Below are 18,081 nucleotides of genomic sequence, written 5' to 3'. Positions count from 1 at the left end.
AGGGACGGTTAAAGATCTCCCGCTGCAATCACTCTTCCGGCATCAGGCCGTTGTAGATGAGTGAGAGGGACGGGTTAAAGGTGGGTTGTTACGCCCTTGGCTGTCTAATCTTCTTCAAAGATGATCTACGACCGTACTGTGCTAGTGAGATCCACCGCTGCAATCAGTCATCCCTACCACCAAGAACGACTGAGAGGGTGGTTGAAGAGTGGATCTCGACTGGTTCTTCTTTCTTCTGACCGTAGGAGGAGGTTTAGAAGGAGTAGAAATGTCAGATGACAAAGGAATGTTATGTTTTTGTGTTATGTCTTTCGTTTTTGTCATGATCACCCACAGGGCTTGAATGGTGGACCGTTTTGTGTCCTGTATATATGTGTCGCCTATGTCCAGAGATATCTTCTTTTGGATGATGGTGTGCTTGGCGACATTCATCATGGTCAAAAGAATCGGGTTGTTCTTTTGTCCTCCAGGGAGTTGGTTGTAAAGGATCATGTCCTTTGTTATTTCTATGTCTTCCTTGGTTAGGTCAAGATATTGTTGTTTCAGGCGCTCCCATATTCCTTGTGCAAAGGAGCACTTGGTGAGGACGTGGGCCACATTGTCTTCTGGTTTTCTGCAGAATTTGCAGTTTGTTTTTCTGTCGGAACGTATCGATCTATTAAAATCTCCCCATTTGTATCCTCCATGTGCAATCCGAAAGGACATGGAGGATAGGTGAGGTGGAGTTCTCACCACTCGGCTATGCATATTTGATCTCAAGATATGTCTGCTTCCAGCAAAAGAAGAAAATGTTGTAATGATCCGGATATATTTTGTTACATTTGTGGATGCTTCATGTTGAAGTCTCAACAATGCAATATTACCACGTTTGTAAAAAGGGCATATCTTGCTTACTTTAAAGTCAAGTTGGGGGACCAGGTAAAAAGCTGGGCTCCTCATAAAGTGTGCAAGACTTTCGTTGAATGTCTGAGAAGTTGGTCGCAAGGAAAAGGTTCACAAATGAAATTTGTAATACCCATGATTTGGCGAGAGCAACGAAATCATGTTGACGATTGTTATTTTTGTCTTGTAAGTGTGAAAGGGTATAACAAAAAGAGTAAACATCGTTTGAAATATCCAAATCTGGAGTCGGCATTGCGGCCAGTTCCTCACAGTGATGAAAAGCCACTGCCAGTATTTACATCACTTCCAGAGCTACACGAAGAGGCTATTTCTTCTTCAGAAGCATCGTTTAGTGAAGGAGAAAGTGAAATTTTTCAACCAGCACCCGAGGATCTGTCTGACAAGCCTTCCCACTTTAATCAGATGGAATTAAATGATTTAGTGAGAGATAAATCAATAGACAATAGAGAGATAGACAAATAGACAAATAGAAAATAGATCAATAGAGAGATAAATAAATAGACATATTTTGAAGCGAATACGATACAATACTGGAAGCCAATGCAGGGATGTTAGTATGGGAGTGATATGCTCATGTTTACGTGTTAAAGTAATTAGCCGAGCGGCAGCATTTTGAACTCTTTGAAGACGCAAAATAGTACAATGTTGAATGTTATTTAACAATGAATTTGGATGTTACAAGTGCATGAGTTAAAGCAGGTAAGCGTGACATTTTATCGCAAACGAGAAAAAGAACTGCTTCCATATTTTGCTTCCCACAATGATTTCGTTTATTGCAACAATATAGAAGGGCTTCTTCTAGAAATGGGATTACCACAGTATGATGCAGACGAATGGAGACTTTTCATTGATAGCTCCAAACGAAGTTTGAAGTGTGTTCTACTTCACAATGGTAACGTGTACGGTTCTATTCCGATAGGAAATTCGGTGACAATGAAAGAAGAGTATCAGAACATCAAAACCGTTCTTGAAAAGTTAAAGTACCATGAGCATGGTTGGCTCATCTGTGTAGATTTAAAAATGGTGAACTTTTTGCTGGGGCAACAAAGTGGCTACACCAAATACTCATGTTTTCTATGCTACTGGGACAGCAGGGCCAAGGATCAGCACTGGAACAAAGAAGAGTGGCCTCCAAGGCTCACCTTGACACCTGGAGACAAAAATATCATATGTGATCAGTTAGTTGATATCAAAAAGATCCTCTTGCCTCCTCTTCACATCAAACTTGGTCTCATGAAACAATATGTAAAAGCTTTGGATCATGAAGGAGAGTGTTTTAAGTATATATGTTATGCTTTTCCTGGTCTCAGTGAAGAGAAAAAAAGAGCTGGGATTTTCAATGGACCACAAATCAGGCAATTGTTAAAGGATGAAAGTTTTGTAAAATCAATGTTGCCATTCGAGGCTAGAGCTTGGAATGCTTTCGGTGCTGTTGTGAGAAATTTTTTGGAAAACAGAAAAGCAGAAAATTATAAAGATCTCTTAAGGGAGCTACTGCTTAGTTTTGAAGATTTAGGATGCAGAATGAGCATCAAAGTTCACTATTTGAAGAGCCATGCGGATGAGTTTTCAGAAAACCTTGGGAAAGTTAGTGAAGAACAGGGTGAACGTTTCCACCAGGATATTAAAATTATGGAGGAACGTTATCAAGGTCGGTGGGATTGTCATATGATGGCCGACTATTGCTGGAGTTTTAAGAGAAATTCCAGCTGCTGCTCATAAAAGAAAGTCCCTCAAAAGAGCATTTTTAAGCTTATAAGTGAAGAGTTCATATTTTATGAAAGCTCTTTTTTTGACTGTTTCTGAACTCGCCCTGCCCAAGTCCCTTTGAGTCAATCTTTATTTTGGCACTTTGCTATTTCTGTGTGTGTCTTCAGAATTTCTGCACTCCATTGGAATGTCTATGTGCATATTGTGTGAACTGTAGGCTATAATTCAGATAATACCTTGTCACTGTCCTTTTGACATGTTCGTCAGCATAATGTAGCGTTTGATGTTAATGTGGTTGCTCTTTTGCACGCCTATTTTTTATTCCAAGGCATGAAATTTTAATAAAGACAACGCAAATTTGTGTGAAATATAATATAGAATGCTTGTTTGCTAATTAAAGCTAGATTATTGCAGGTAAAACAGTGTTTATTGCATCAGAATTCCTTGTTTTGACAACAGAGGGGGGGCAAAAATTGATTTTTTTCAAAAATTAGGGATATTTCATATCTCAAAAACGTGATGTGATAGAGAAAATCTGAGTTCATTTTCGGATTCAGCGCCCCAAAATTAGCTAAAATGAGTTGTCAAAACCCAAACCTGAAATTTTGTGTAGACCAGTGTAATTAATACGATACTGTCAGTCATTATGTTCATTGAAATAGAACGTTTTTAAGCGAGCTTTGAATTCATGTAAATTTTCAGCTTCTTTTACACAAATAGGCAAACAATTCCAGCAACTGGCAGCAACAACTGGGAAGGTGCGATTTCCATATTGTGTCTTATATGAAGGGTTGCACAAGAGCAATTGATGTTGAAAACGCAAAGTTCTGGCAGGTTTACAATGAACAAGCAAAGTGTCCAGATAGTTCGGAGCAAAACCATGGAAAACTTTATAAATAAATAGACATATTTTGAAGCGAATACGATACAATACTGGAAGCCAATGCAGGGATGTTAGTATGGGAGTGATATGCTCACGTTTACGTGTTAAAGTAATTAGCCGAGCGGCAGCATTCTGAACTCTTTGAAAACGCAAAATAGCACAATGTTATTTAACAATGAATTTGGATGTTACAAGTGCATAAGTTAAAGTTTTACAAGCATCAATATTTATGAACTGTCTGATGGAACTAACATTTCTGAGATGAAACAAGAAAGATTTAACAGTGTCAGTGACAAAGTTTTCTAAACACAAATGTTGATTTAACGTTACACCAAGCAATATATTGAGATAGAAGAAGAAAGATTGATATTACTCAAGGTAAGGGTCATGTCGTTAAACTTTGAAATACACCGTTTCGGAGAAATTACAATAAACTCACATTTTTCTTGATTCAGTTCCAACATATTATAAGACATCCAATTTGAGATATCAACCATACATTTTTGGAATTTTGATTTAATACAACACAATGAATCTTCATCAGTAACACGCAAATACAATTGTATATCATCAGCATATGAGTGGTATGAAAACCCATGTCGCTTTATGATGTCAAACAGAGGTTTTATGTAGAGGAAAAACAGGACAGGGCCGAGAACAGAACCCTGAGCAACTCCAGAAGAAAGGAATGTGGTAGAAGACACTGTTTCTTCTTGCTGGGACAATATTTTCATTGCAAAGTTGGTTGATTGGAGTTTTGATCACAAAATATATCGATAATTTTCGTGATACAAAAAAGTAAGAAACAAATGACGTCATAAAGCAGCGATAGCCAATCAGTGGAGTTGTGGCGTGTATAATTTTTGATGGTTTGCAGAAGAAAAAAAAATGATGAGTAACAAAACGCATTATGAACGGAGTAATTACTTTAAATATAGTTATTACTTTATAAAACCTCTACTCTACAGCCTGTTTCACCCTAAGAGGGGATCATCAGAAGGTCCTTATTCAATCTATTTGAATTCAAATAGAACCTTATTCAAATAGAATCTATTTGAATAATTCTATTATTCAATTATAATATTTTTATTAACATTTAGAATTCTATTTGAATAAGGATCTTCTGATAACACCCCTTTTAGGGTGAAACAGGCTGTAGAAATTTTAGAAAGAAATAATTTCATGTAATTTGCTCTGCTTGGCTTTTTGCTTGGAATTGAGCACTTTTTGTAATATTAATAGTATTTATTGTTGAATAGAATAATTATATGTTCAAGACCTTATACAGTCTTGAAATAAACACGAGTGCACCAGCACACCAATGTAACATCACCCAGCTATAGTAAAACCTAATATGACTTAAGCATATCTAGCGACATTTGAAAATGAGAGTTGGCAACTATGGTTTTAAGTCATAATACTTTTTACTTTAGTTCAGCGTGATCCAAATCCTGGCACGCGAGAGCCATGCTGCCGCTTGTAGGTCTTGTGCGATCCTTGTACAATCTTGTATGCCATATTTTCCCTCACAGAATCGGCAAACATATAAATGCACCTACGTTTTACATCAGTGCATTGTATTAGTCCAGCCGTAAATATGTCGTAAGTGCAACGTAGAGGTGTAGGTCAATTGCGATAAGGTAACAAACCCTTTTCACGCTTTGTGACGTCACAGACTCACGTTGACGTTCGGTCTTTTTTGCAAGCACAGACTCTCGAATTCAGCTGCAAACAGTTGTGGTTGTTGAATACAAATTAGTCAAGAGCAATGTTTAAACGACAAAAGCATATCAAAGAAAAACGAAGAATTTAATTGGAACTGGTAGACGAGGTATTTCTTTCTCAATAGCAATTGTTGCGGAAATGAGGAGCGGATCCAGATTTTTGATGTTTTTTAGAAAAAGAGGATCCGGATCAGGAATGCCATTTATTGTGGAAACGTAAGCAGGAGTTTTTTTCAAACAGATTGATAAGTGAAATTAAATTGAAAACAGCTGAAAGAAATTTAACACTTTTCACTTTTATGTATAGCCTACATACAGTAAAATATATCTTAATAATAAATAAATTTAATTTTTCATTGGCAACTCTATTTTGGCAATGTTCAGTTTGCAAAATTATTTCCTTTTTACTTTGATTCATCGTCTGCAGATCTTAAAATCTTATTAAATGTGACATTCGAAAATTTGTGTTTTTCATGCTATGCAGAGGGGAAAATGTATTGGCTTGGGTTTGAAAACATTGCAAAAGACAACTAAAACTTCGCCACACCAGCTGAGGCACAGGCTATTTTAAAACAACATCGGCCACACAATTTTGGTTAGATAACATAGGTGATATGGGTAACACAAATGCTCAATAGTGTTACGACAATTCTTAATTAAATCAGCCATGCTGATATCACGTGGGAAGAGAAGTTTAGTTAAGCGCAACTGTCGAACCGGACTCGGAATCTATTTGTGGCAAACAGGATCGGAGTCGAAGTCAAAAATGTGTGACGCCTTAAACACCCTGTGGCAGTTTAACTTAGTTTACACCAGAAGAGCGATTGAGCTCATCTCTAGATTGTTGATATGCCTTTGTATTGCCGGTTTGTTTTTGCTGTTCGTGAAGTATAATGTTAATGTATAGGCAGGGTTGAAAGTCGTTAGTCAAAAAGCAATGACTATTTCACTGTTCGATAGTGCCCAAAAAGCAAAGACTTTCCGCTATCGATACTTAAAAAAAACAATGAATAGCAATTACTAAAAATAATTAAAATTAAAATAATAAATAATTACTAACAGCACAGATGAAACAAAACTAGCAGTTTAACTTTAACTTTGCCACAAAATTTTCCTTAATCCTTTAAAGTTCGAAAACCGGAAGGGGACTAGGTCGGATAGTCATCCAAAAACTAAATCTCGTAAATTCGTTTTGACGACGAAGTAAGTGAACAACAAAAAATGATTCAGCAGTTCTCCTAAATATCGATTAGTGAAAAACGAATAATGATTTCGTTGCTTGCATAAAAAAGCAGTGAATAACGCGCATTCGATATTTATTTTCAAAAGGAATGGGTATAAGCATTCGATATTCAGAAAGCAATAAATAACGCTATCGAATAGTGACAGCAACTATTCGTTACTTCTAACCCTGTGTATAGGCTATACATAAAATTGAACACAGTGACTTCAAGCTCCTTTTCAGTGATATGGAAATGTAAATAGAGACGTGAAGAAATTATTATTTGAAGCTGGAACATTGATACCCAGAACTTGTAATTGAGGCAGGAAAAATTCTGAAACAACAACAGCAGGCCTATTCCTGCCTTTATTTGACTTACTTTCTAAATTCATATCAGTGGTACACCAAACTTGAAATTATACATTTAGTGGTCTATGGAGTTCAAAAGATTGGCGGCCGATGAAGTACCAATATCACTTGTCGACAAATTAAACTTTCTTGCCAGCAACCAATGTGTTCTACAAAACTAAAACTCGAAATAATATTTTCTAATTGTGTCCGACAGACGACACAGTAGCAACAGTGAAAAGCATCTTCTCACCACCGGCATACAATGTGGAGTAGGAGGCACTACTTGCGGAGGAAGACCTCTCTTCAATGCTTGCACAAACAAAACGCCTTCTTCCTTACGCCGAAGACGCAACCGAAACCGACGTGAGTTTTGCCTAACTGCTGGCTTGGTAAATGTTCAGCGAGTTGCATTTTTGAGAGGCTGTTTTTGTGCTTTTATTTGACGTGATGAGAAATATTTGAAGTGAGTTCGAATTAAATTGATAGACGTCCCTGAGAACAGCAGAACCGCTGTCGGCATTACAATTACTTCGATGACGAGAGGTAGCTTATAAATCTCAATTATTTTATTTTCGTGAGTTCAAACTGTTGCTAGACGATGAAAGAACAAACAACACTTCAACAATCGGAAAACTTCACTCTGCCAATCTCGGTAAACTGCCCTGCGTCCAGAGCCTTTACAAGTATGCGAAACTACAAGGAATAACCAATCAAGACTTTGTCAGTCCGAGGATAAATTGAGACAGTAATGAATATTTATCTAAAACCAAAAGGAATTCGAGTAATGATTGAATAGTGAATAAGTGGTTCAATCATATAATTGATAATGAGAATAATTATAATCTAGATTCTGCCTACTCTGGAATGCCTAACACTTGTTTGTCTGGAGTGTTTATGGTATCTCCAGACTCCAGGTTAGAAAAGGGCCATGCACTGTTATAGCAATGATGTCCAAAAATAGAAATTGCAGAGGATTTCAACGCGCGGTCAAGACAACTTGTTCGAAACGAGATTGAAAAGTGAAACCAAAGTTCATACGCAGCGAATTAATCTCCTTCCACATTGGTACAACGCTCGCAGAGATAGCATCAACGTAAAAAGGAACGATCCGCTGAAGAGATGATTTTTAGCCAAATTCAAAGTACAATTAGCAAACGTACAAGTTAAAAAATTGTTTCAACCATCTATGAAAGTAGGTTATGCCCAAAGCAAAGTAATTAAAAATGTTTTAAATCCAAATGTTCAGTGAGATCGTACGTAGCCTGGGTCGTATAAGCACACTAGTCCTCTTTCACATTGACTAACGTGCGCAAACGTTGAATCAACGTAATAAGTGACAGTAACTGACCAGCTATGTGATGCAATCAGTACGAGCAAAGTCCGAGTCAGAAATCAAAGACAGATTTATAAATTAGGTTATCAGGGCACTTTAGCAAAAGAACTGTCCAAGTGGCCAAAGAGTATCCATGCATGTAATTAAAGTTTACAACAATGAAAACTATTAATACTACAAAAAGTGCTCAATGCCAAGCAAAAAGGCAAAGCAGAGCGAATTAAATCAAATGTAGTTATTACTATCTGAAGCCTTTACAAATTGTTTCACCTAACGGATCATCAGAAGGTCTTATTCAAATAGAATCTATTAAATTAGATTAAATTAGATTCTATTTGAATAAGACCTTCTGATGATCCGTTAGGTGAAACAATTTGTAAAGGCTTCAGATAGTAATAACTACATTTGATTTAATTAAAGTTTACGATATCCAAAATAATTAGCGATTACGATTTATCAGCCACTTTCTATTTTCAAACATGTGAGCTTCAATAGCACAAAAATTATGCAGAAGAAAAAAAAGGAGATTTAGCACTGGATCTCTAAAAGACAATTAGATCTATTCCTTCTGCTGTTACCTGTCTAACTATCTCTGACGAACTGTCATACGCAAACGATTACTTTATTTGAATCTCAACCAGTACTCAGACTTCAACATAAACTAGCAACGTAAACGCCCACATAGTTGCGCACTATAGGACGATTGAACTTAGCATTACAATTAGAGTTGGAATGCCGCAACGCTGACAGGAAAACGTATTAAACAGCGACCAATGATGCGGTCACTAAAAACGCGTAAAGCAAAATGCGAAACACAAGATACAAACTTAAACAAGTTCTCACAAAAAATAAAATAAAACAATACAATCTTTAGGGGGGAAAGTGTTAAATCACTGATTACAGAATATCTGACCATTACACGAAGCACGCCACAGCATCTATTCCATCTGGAAAAACTTTATATTTGTTTGTTTGTTTGCTTGCTTCCCTTAGATGTCAACGAAGATGATAGCTTCCCTTCCAGCAGTCGCTCAGCCACGTGTGGACCGACTCACTAATGTTACGGCTTTTATTTATTTTTGCTCTACAACAGCTAAGGTCTTTTACCGACAGAGCTCATTTTTTAATTTATACCAAGTTTACGATGTCATCACATTATTACTCGACTTATTCCCACTGTGTTATGCAAGAAAGAACACAATCGGTACTGTCTGTAAAGTCGTGGTTTGACCCGACCTGGAATTCTCAGATCTGCCAGCATCAGAGCTGAAGGCAAAATCACCCTGCCACTAAGCTAGTATAGCCTACTATGGACCGACTCTGTTGAGGGGTTGCTCCTGGCATTTCAACTTGTTTTGAAATGCATTGTAGCAAACTAGCGGCAAAGGAAAATTTTGATACAAGAGAGAAAACTTTTATTTCGTCTGTTAGAGTAGCACGGTAGGCTACAAGTTACCAATACGACAAAAAAAAATCCACAACAGACAAAAACCAGCGAAAGACTGTACCAGGCATCAAATCAATTGCTTTGCGTGTCCTTGTAAGAATAACTAATAAGCTCCTTGATTATCACAAGCAAAGTTGTTATTGATATAATCATTATTTACTCCGTCATCGTGCTCTGCTGCACAACCAGTAAAAAGCGAAATTCACAAGACACATGACCTAAAAGCTCTCCAAACAGGCTATAAGTTTGTAATCTCTCCGGTTATCGCTTGTATTTAAAGCTGTGATTGCTTGGTTAGGGCGCAAGCACAGGACCAGACAGGGCAACAGAGCTAACAATCTCGTCGTATCCATCGATTCCATAAGAGAAGGTTACGACGTGGCCTGCACACTTCCTTACCAGCCGCAAGTGAGCGGGTACAGATACAATGGTAGGTGGATTTATTCAGTAGCGTAGCCAAGAATTTTGAAAGGGGGGGGTTTTGACGACCCAACGGCGGGGGGTCTGGGGGGCCTCCCCCAGAAAATTTTGAAAAATTACTTTGAATTTGGTGCATTCTGAGAGCGTTTTCAACAAAAATGTAGTTACGAATATTCTTGTAAAATGGTGGTGTCTGGTGGCATAGCAAAAGGATAAGATCATGTTTTCTTCGGCATTTTTCGGAAATAAAGCTAAGTCTCTATGTTTTCTTGTTGCTAATTCCTGGCTAAAATGTTTGGCATTGGCAAAACTTGCTCTTTTAATGCAATTTTGTTTAAAATTAAGCAAATTTTTTTAGACTGAAAGCATCATTCTCAATATCGTGACGTCACACGCGTGCCAAAGGGGGGGTTGTAACCCCCAAAACCCTCCCCTTGGCTACGCCACTGGATTTATTATGTGATACTTTATGTAGTTTTCCACTATTGTAAAAACGTGCGTTCCATCATATTTTGAAATTAATATTGCTTTGGGCTCTTATTTTTTCCGTTGTCAAATACTTTTCCACGATAATTTTTGTCGGGATCAGTTTTAAATTTTACACTTGCACTAAGGTGGGTTGTTCAGCACAAAAGTAAATAGGTCCATGAGGGGAAAAACAGCTGCGATTCCTGAAAGTATTCATGTCATTGTCAACAAAGCGCTTCAACGGCCATCTCATAATAATCCGAATTACAAAAGTTGATTCCTCCCCTTGGTAGCTTAGCAGTTTTGTAAACGGGAACTGAAAAGATTAAATTCGTACAGCTTTTGGGCAACGCACGAAAGCAGGGCCGTAGACAGACCGCAGAGCAAGGGGGGGGACTAACTTTTTGTTAGGGGGGTCGAAAAAATTTAAAAACCTCTTAAATACCGGTATCCACAAAAATTGAAATATATCAGATTAGGTAGCTGGTATACAAGTCCCCCCCCCCCCCCTTGGCAACTCATGATAAAGAGGAATTGACCAAAACATGTGAATTGAAGTGTGTGAACAGTAAAGCAATGGTAAAGTAGTTTCACCCTATATGTTTGGTCGAGTCCTGTCTTTGTCATGAGTTACCAAGGGGGGGGGACTTGTATACCAGCTCCCAGATTAGTGTTAAGACCAACACTGGTCTCTTGAGTCTCCTCGTGAGACCAACTCCTCGTGAGACCAATTCCTCGTGAGACCAACACTGGTCTCACGAGGAATTGACCAAAACATGTGGATTGAAGTGTGTGAACAATAAAGCAAAGGTAAAGTAGTTTCACCCTATATGTTTGGTTGAGTCCTGTCTTTGTCATGAGTTACCAAGGGGGAGGGGGGGACTTGTATACCAGCTCCAACAAAACAATTGTAGTTAATTGGGCCTAGGTTGGAGCTCTGCAACGGGAAAGATGGGCAAAATCATTATAATTGTAGCTGTTGCTCGAGAATGTTGGGATTTTGCCAGAAGGGGCAAAATTTTTTGTGGGGGGGGGGCGAGGACCCCCCTGGCCCCGGCTGGCTACGGGCCTGCACGAAAGACAGAATTTCATTTAACGGCATCTAGTGAATGAAATAATTTGCAGACAACAATTTAACAAGCGAATGCTTCCCTCTGTCAATCTCGATGACTTGGCTCAAGTCGCTGCTTTAAACGTTCACGAGCATGCGAAGCTGTCGAGATTAGTTACGTTTTTACTTCTGACTATCAAACAAAAGCAAGGAACCCCTTTCAACATAAATGTCATACAGGTATATGCACCAACACAAGATCATACAGATGAAGAAATAGAAGAATTCTATGACAATATAAACAATGTTTTATCATATACCAAAAGGAATGAAATTACGTTCATAATGGGAGACTGGAATGCGAAAGTTGGAAACCAATATGAATTTCCAATAACAGGACATTATGGTTTGGGAGAAATGGACCAACGAGGAAGACGACTATTGGAATTTTGCAAATTCAACCAGCTGATAATAGCAAACACTTTATTTCAACAACCACCTAGACGACTATACACATGGCATAGCCCTGGAGATCAATATCGTAACCAAATTGACTTCATTATGATAAATCAAAGATTCAAGAACTCAATAAAACAAGCCAAAACGTATCCAGGAGCTGACATAAACTCTGATCATAATCCAGTTGTTGTAAAGGTGCAAATAAAACTTAAAAAAACGAAACCAAACCATATTTTGGAACAGTTAGATATGAATCAACTTACAATTGAAGAAACGAAACGGCAGTACAATCTTTTGGTGAACAACAAATTTGCCCTATTGAACAACGAATCTGGACCACAAGAAGGCGACACTGAGAACATGATTGAAAACCAATGGCATGAAATACAGAAGAACTTGAATGATGCAAGCAAAAAAGTTTTAAAACAAAAGAAAAAAGCCTCTAAGCAACCATGGATGAATCAAGAGATTCTAGACTTGATGATAGAAAGAAAAAGAAATAAAGACAATAACATCCAGTATTTTAAGCTACATAAAGAAATAAATCATAAGTGCCAAACAGCAAAACAAAAGTGGTGGGATGAACAGTGTGAAACTATAGAACAATTAGAAGCTACGCACAAGTCACGAGATATGTATCAAAAAGTTAAAGAAATGACTGGTAATGTAGAAAGTCAAAAGCAAGACAAAACAATTGCATCAAGAATAAAGACGGAAAAATGATTTTCGACCGAGATCTGGTGCCGCGAAGATGGGAAGAGTATATTAGCGACTTGTATGGAGATGAGAGAGGAAATATTCCTGCTATTAATAATGAAGAAGGTGAACCAATACTGGAATCTGAATTTGATAAAGCCATAAAGCTCCTGGTAAAGATCAAATAACAACGGAAATGATAAGAGCTTTAGATTGTGAAGGACTAAAACATATTTATAACTTATGTAATAACATCTACATGAATGGCCACATTCCACTAGAAATGAATGAATCCATTCTTGTCAAACTGCCGAAGAAGCCAAAAGCCACACAGTGTACAGAATTTAGAACCCTTAGTCTGATGAGTCATATACTAAAAATTTTGCTGAGAGTTGTTCTTAGAAGAAATAGAAAAATTATCGAAAATGAAATTAATGAAACTCAAAGTGGTTTTATGCCGGGAAAGGGAACACGGGAAGGAATTTTCAATATGAGAACTATATGTGAACGTTACCACCAAATCAATAAAGATGTTTATACCTGCTTTATAGACTATGAAAAGGCATTTGACCGAGTTAAACACGAAAAATTGATGCAATGTTTGGCTGATATAGGTTTAAATGGAAAAGATCTGCGACTGATAGCTAATCTATATTGGACGCAAAAGGCGTTTATTCAGATGGAAGATGGTTTATCTGGTGCAATGGACATAAAACGTGGAGTTCGCCAGGGATGTATACTATCTCCATGTCTATTCAACCTGTATACTGAAATGATTTTCAGACAGATTGATGGAATGGAGGGTATCAGTATAGGTGGTATGAATATATCCATTTATCCAACCTACGGTATGCAGATGATACTCTTCTATTGGCGGAATCAGCAGAAGCTCTCCAAACAATAATAGAAAAAGTGAACAATATTGGAAAGGAATATTACATGAAAATCAACACAAACAAGACGAAAACGATGATTATTACAAGAAAAGAAAATGTACCAAGTGTAAATATTACTATTGATGGAATGCTGGTCGATCAAGTCAAAAGCTTTACCTATCTGGGACACACAATAACTGAAAATGGCAGATGCGATACGGAAATATTGAGACGAATACAAATAGCAAGAAACAACTTCGTAAAAATGAAAAAGACATTAACAACACGCAAAATTAACATCAACACTCGAAAACGAATTATGAAATGTTATATCTGGACTACGTTACTTTACAATGCAGAAACATGGACACTGTCATCACAAATGGTTAAACGACTTGAGGCATTTGAAATGTGGATTTATAGAAGAATGCTTAAAATTTCATGGAAGGATAAAATCACAAACAAAGATGTGCTATCCAGAATACAAACCAACATGGAAATTCTACAAACAATTAAATCAAGAAAATTGAAATATTTTGGCCACATGATTCGCAATAATTCTATTCAAAGACAACTACTAGAAGGAAAAATGAACGGCAAACGAAATAGGGGCAGACCACCAAGAATTTGGACTAATGATATTGAAGACTGGTCAGGACTTAATTACAAAATTGCAGTAAAAAAACCTCATAACAGAGAAACTTGGCGTCTCATTGCCTCCAACCCTCGACGAGAGGAAGGAACTTAATGATGATGATCAAACAAAAAAATATGCTAAACATAACAGATGTCTAGAAAAAGGTAAAAGCGACAAAATGCAAACGTTGTAACATATTCGATACCGAAGCAGGATAATCAGCTTAAAATTTGACACCGTTGCAGCACATTCCTTTTCAAAAGTAAGATTTTATTTCAAGAAAAGAGATAGATGTCCGCCCCGTTTGCTCAGTGGTTACGCGCCCGACTCCAGATCAGCGCCAGCGCCACTGGGTCGGTCCTCGGGGTGTGCGCTTGAGCAACGCACTTCAGGACTGCTCTCTATTCAGCGGCACCTAGTGAATGGAATAATTCTCTGGCAACAACACGTCAACAATCGGGAACTTCACTCTGCAAATTTCGGTAGCCGGCCCTTCGTCAAAAGTCTCTACAAGTAATACTTATGCGAAACTACCAGGAATAACCTATCAAGGCTTTGTCAGTCCGGGGATAAATATTTAAAAGCCAAACCAGAGCGTAGATTTTCACAAGCAATTTTTTTTTCAATATAAGCTGATGCTTTTCGAACTTTTTTTAAGCTTCATGGATAAACATTTTGTTTCTTTAATTTGAAAATTCGATTCATGGTTGGAAACTTTTTTAATGCTTTCAAATATCCACACTGGTCGACAGAGAATTAAAGCTTTTCTTTTGTTTCCAGGAGCGGGTTACTCGAAATATTACGTGAAACGTTTTAAGCCACGAAACTGGCGGTTTGCGCTTCACGTCAGATCGACAGAAATGCAAGGTCTCATTTTCTTCATGTCCGACACAAGGTAGCTCACCTTATCCACTGGCTGGCTGGTGTAACCTGCAAATACCACCAACGCCATACATTGTCACAATGTCAATTATGAGCACTTGCCATAATACTTACCATAAATTATTATCTGTGCGTAACTGTAACTTTTGTCCCTGCGAATACTCGTATATGTTCACTCACATAATCGTGTTCATGCAGGTGCAATGAGCACATAGCTTTGTATCTGCGGAGGGGTAAAGTCGTGTATAGCGTCATGTTCAATGGCGAGAGAACGAAGTTAAAGTCAGCTGGATCGATCAACGATGGGAATTGGCACGAACTGAGGTTTGAGAGGAAAGGCAACTCCACCCAACTGATGGTTGATGGAGGAATTGAAGGTCAAGGTGAACTTGCCGGTGATTCGACCACGTTTGCAACGAACATGCCTTTCTATATTGGAGGTCTTCACGTAAGCAAACAATCCTCAACATTTTACCTTGAAGACAAGTGGTCAACTGTTCATTTATTTAACCAGACGATTGGCGAACTGTGCACAGTGACCCAATTGTTAACTAGCAATTTCAGTGGGCCAATGGCTACCTGTGTTATAAAGTATTCTGAAAAAGGAAAGTGCCAAGTATAAACAGCTATTTGTGTGTACTCGTTAGCTCAATGAATTAGCTGTTTCGACCACGGTAGAAAAGTTTTCTTACCACTGGTCCCACTCCCATCTTCCAACCAATCACATGATAAGTATCTGATAAAAATTTGCATTTTTAGTTTTTTTACCAACAAATTGAAGCATTTGTTTAAGTGACCTTTGACTTCCTATTCCCGGCCACTCCTGATGCATCATAATCCAGAAAAATTTTAAGCCAACCTCATAAAAATATTGTTTTCTTACTGCAACTTTAAAATGATTGGGAAATGGGGTGTAACAACCGAATTCTGCAAGATCATAAACGGACCCTGCATCCAAACAGCTGTACATTTTGCCTGACAAGAACGGCTCCAAAGTTAAGCCTCAAATCATCACAAACTGACAAGCTGACTAAAAATTTATTCATGTACACACGAAGACACATACCGGTACTTGCAATCCACGAACAAATAGTCTACCATCACCAGTATGAAATTTTTGAAGATATGATCAGAACGCAAAAGGACAATCTCAAAAAATGAAAAACAGAGACTATGACTCATGCGGCGGGAGGTCACTGAAGCGTGACAATAAAAACAAAACATTGAAATTAAAAAGGGATTTCAAAAAATCGTTTCTTACAAGGGGCACGTGCCCTCCGAGCCCCTTAGATGGCACGCTAATGACGTGTAATCTCGCTGAGCACGTGTAAAAAAAGCAAAAAAACAAAAACATTACCATAAACCTACTTTTGGTTGGGGTGGTCCGTTTAAGCGGGGCATGGAAATATGTAGACTTTGAAAAAATAAGAGTCCATATTGGATGTTTGCACTGGGGCCCCAACTGACGAAGTTACAGCCCTGGATGCTGACCATGTTTATTCAGGGCTGTGGAGTCGAGCGAAAAATGTGCGGACTCTGACTCCTCGGTTTATAAATGCCCGACTCCAGCTTCAGTGTTGCCAGATTGTGGAGGGTTGCCAGATTTTTTTTTAAAGTTTTGTCCTTTTTCATTTTTTTAAAATTTAATTTCACTTTAAATTGTGATCAAAATTGAAACGGTTACTTTCACAAAAACTAACAAGAACAAACACTTATATTTTCTAGTAAAGTTGTAGAGCTCAATATGGAGAACAAGAAACAATATTTTGAAAAAAGATTGCAAACAAAATTTTATTGTTTACGGTTTTGTACTAAGTCCACATCAAAGTGGTCATTTTTTAACGACTTCGACTCTGGACATGCAAAAATCCTTTTGACTCCGACGTCACGACTCCGACTCCACAGTCCTGCGTTTTTGTAGATTTTAGAGTATGGGACGACGGTGTCCAACAACAGCAGAGTTGTTGTGTTCTTAAAAAGTGGGTTCCTGAGTGGTCACATTCTGTGTACGTAGTTCTAGCGGCAGGCTGCATTCATGTCCTTGAATGGGTGAATTGTTTGATTGTGTCATTCTGGTGTTTTGGCATTACTGACCTATAGTAACCTTTAGTTAGGCAATCTTTTATTGTGCAATCTGCTTCTAGAAAATTTCGTGTAGGCCTACGTAAGATTCTGAAAACTTCTTTGACTTGTTGACCAGAAGAATGAATTATCATGATTTAGTATTAGGCCACCCTAGTCTTTGAAAGCTCCTGGTCCAAGCAAATTGGATACAAATGATTTGATTACAATTATTATTATTAGAGTTGTGTATTATGGGGATTAGAAGTTGTAATGAAAAGTATACTGTAGCCTATTGAAGACGATTGTAGAGTTACAGCCGATATTGAATAGATTGTAAAACTGGAAGTTATTCTCAATTTTAAGTAACTGTTGGTGACAAAGGCTAGTAGTGTAGCCTATGTTTATTTGGAATTGACGAAGAGGTTTGCTTTTCAGAATTTGATTTCTTTATGTGCTGGAAGTGGTGAACCATTTGTAAATTCAAAAATTTTCATCTATCATTTCACAAGTAGCCTACAACTATTCGAACATTTATCAGTTCAGTTCAGTTTGTTTTTATTTCTGACCATCACAGCGAGAAAAAAACAATATATGACAAACATAGCAGAGGTCCAGAAAAAGGTAGAAGCGACAAAACGCGGACGTTATAGCGTGCATGATACCAAAGCAGGACAAACAGTTTAAAATATGGCACGGTCGCAACACTTTAATAAATATTTTCGGGAGAGAGTTTGCTTTTTTATACCAAAGACAGGCAAGACACAACAATAACACAGGTTTGAGCATTACAGCAGTATATTACATATTTACAAATAGTTCAACATTCAAACGTTTTCGGCTAACTTAAGCCCTCATCAGGAATCTGCAATATTTATAAACTGCAATAAATTTTACTTCTTGACAGTAACTACCGTAACTAACCAACTAAAAGCATCGAGAAACACGCAACGATTAAA

The 18,081-nt window shown here is 37.7% G+C and overlaps 1 protein-coding gene across 1 annotated transcript in view; it reads left to right on the top strand.

The window, feature by feature from the left end:
- Positions 1-18,081, top strand: part of LOC145780005 (laminin subunit alpha-5-like) — a 156,137-nt gene that overhangs the window by 129,369 nt on the left and 8,687 nt on the right. Inside the window, exons 62-65 of the mRNA XM_082591702.1 lie at positions 7,008-7,156; positions 9,872-10,003; positions 14,960-15,074; positions 15,260-15,509. Coding sequence (XP_082447828.1) covers positions 7,008-7,156; positions 9,872-10,003; positions 14,960-15,074; positions 15,260-15,509 — 646 coding nt within the window. The remainder of the gene's footprint in view (positions 1-7,007; positions 7,157-9,871; positions 10,004-14,959; positions 15,075-15,259; positions 15,510-18,081) is intronic.

Source organism: Aplidium turbinatum, chromosome 11 (genome assembly GCF_918807975.1).
Source record: "Aplidium turbinatum chromosome 11, kaAplTurb1.1, whole genome shotgun sequence".
NCBI lineage: Eukaryota > Metazoa > Chordata > Ascidiacea > Aplousobranchia > Polyclinidae > Aplidium > Aplidium turbinatum.
The sequence above is the reverse complement of the archived record's forward strand: the minus strand, read 5'-3'. Positions and strand labels throughout refer to the sequence as shown.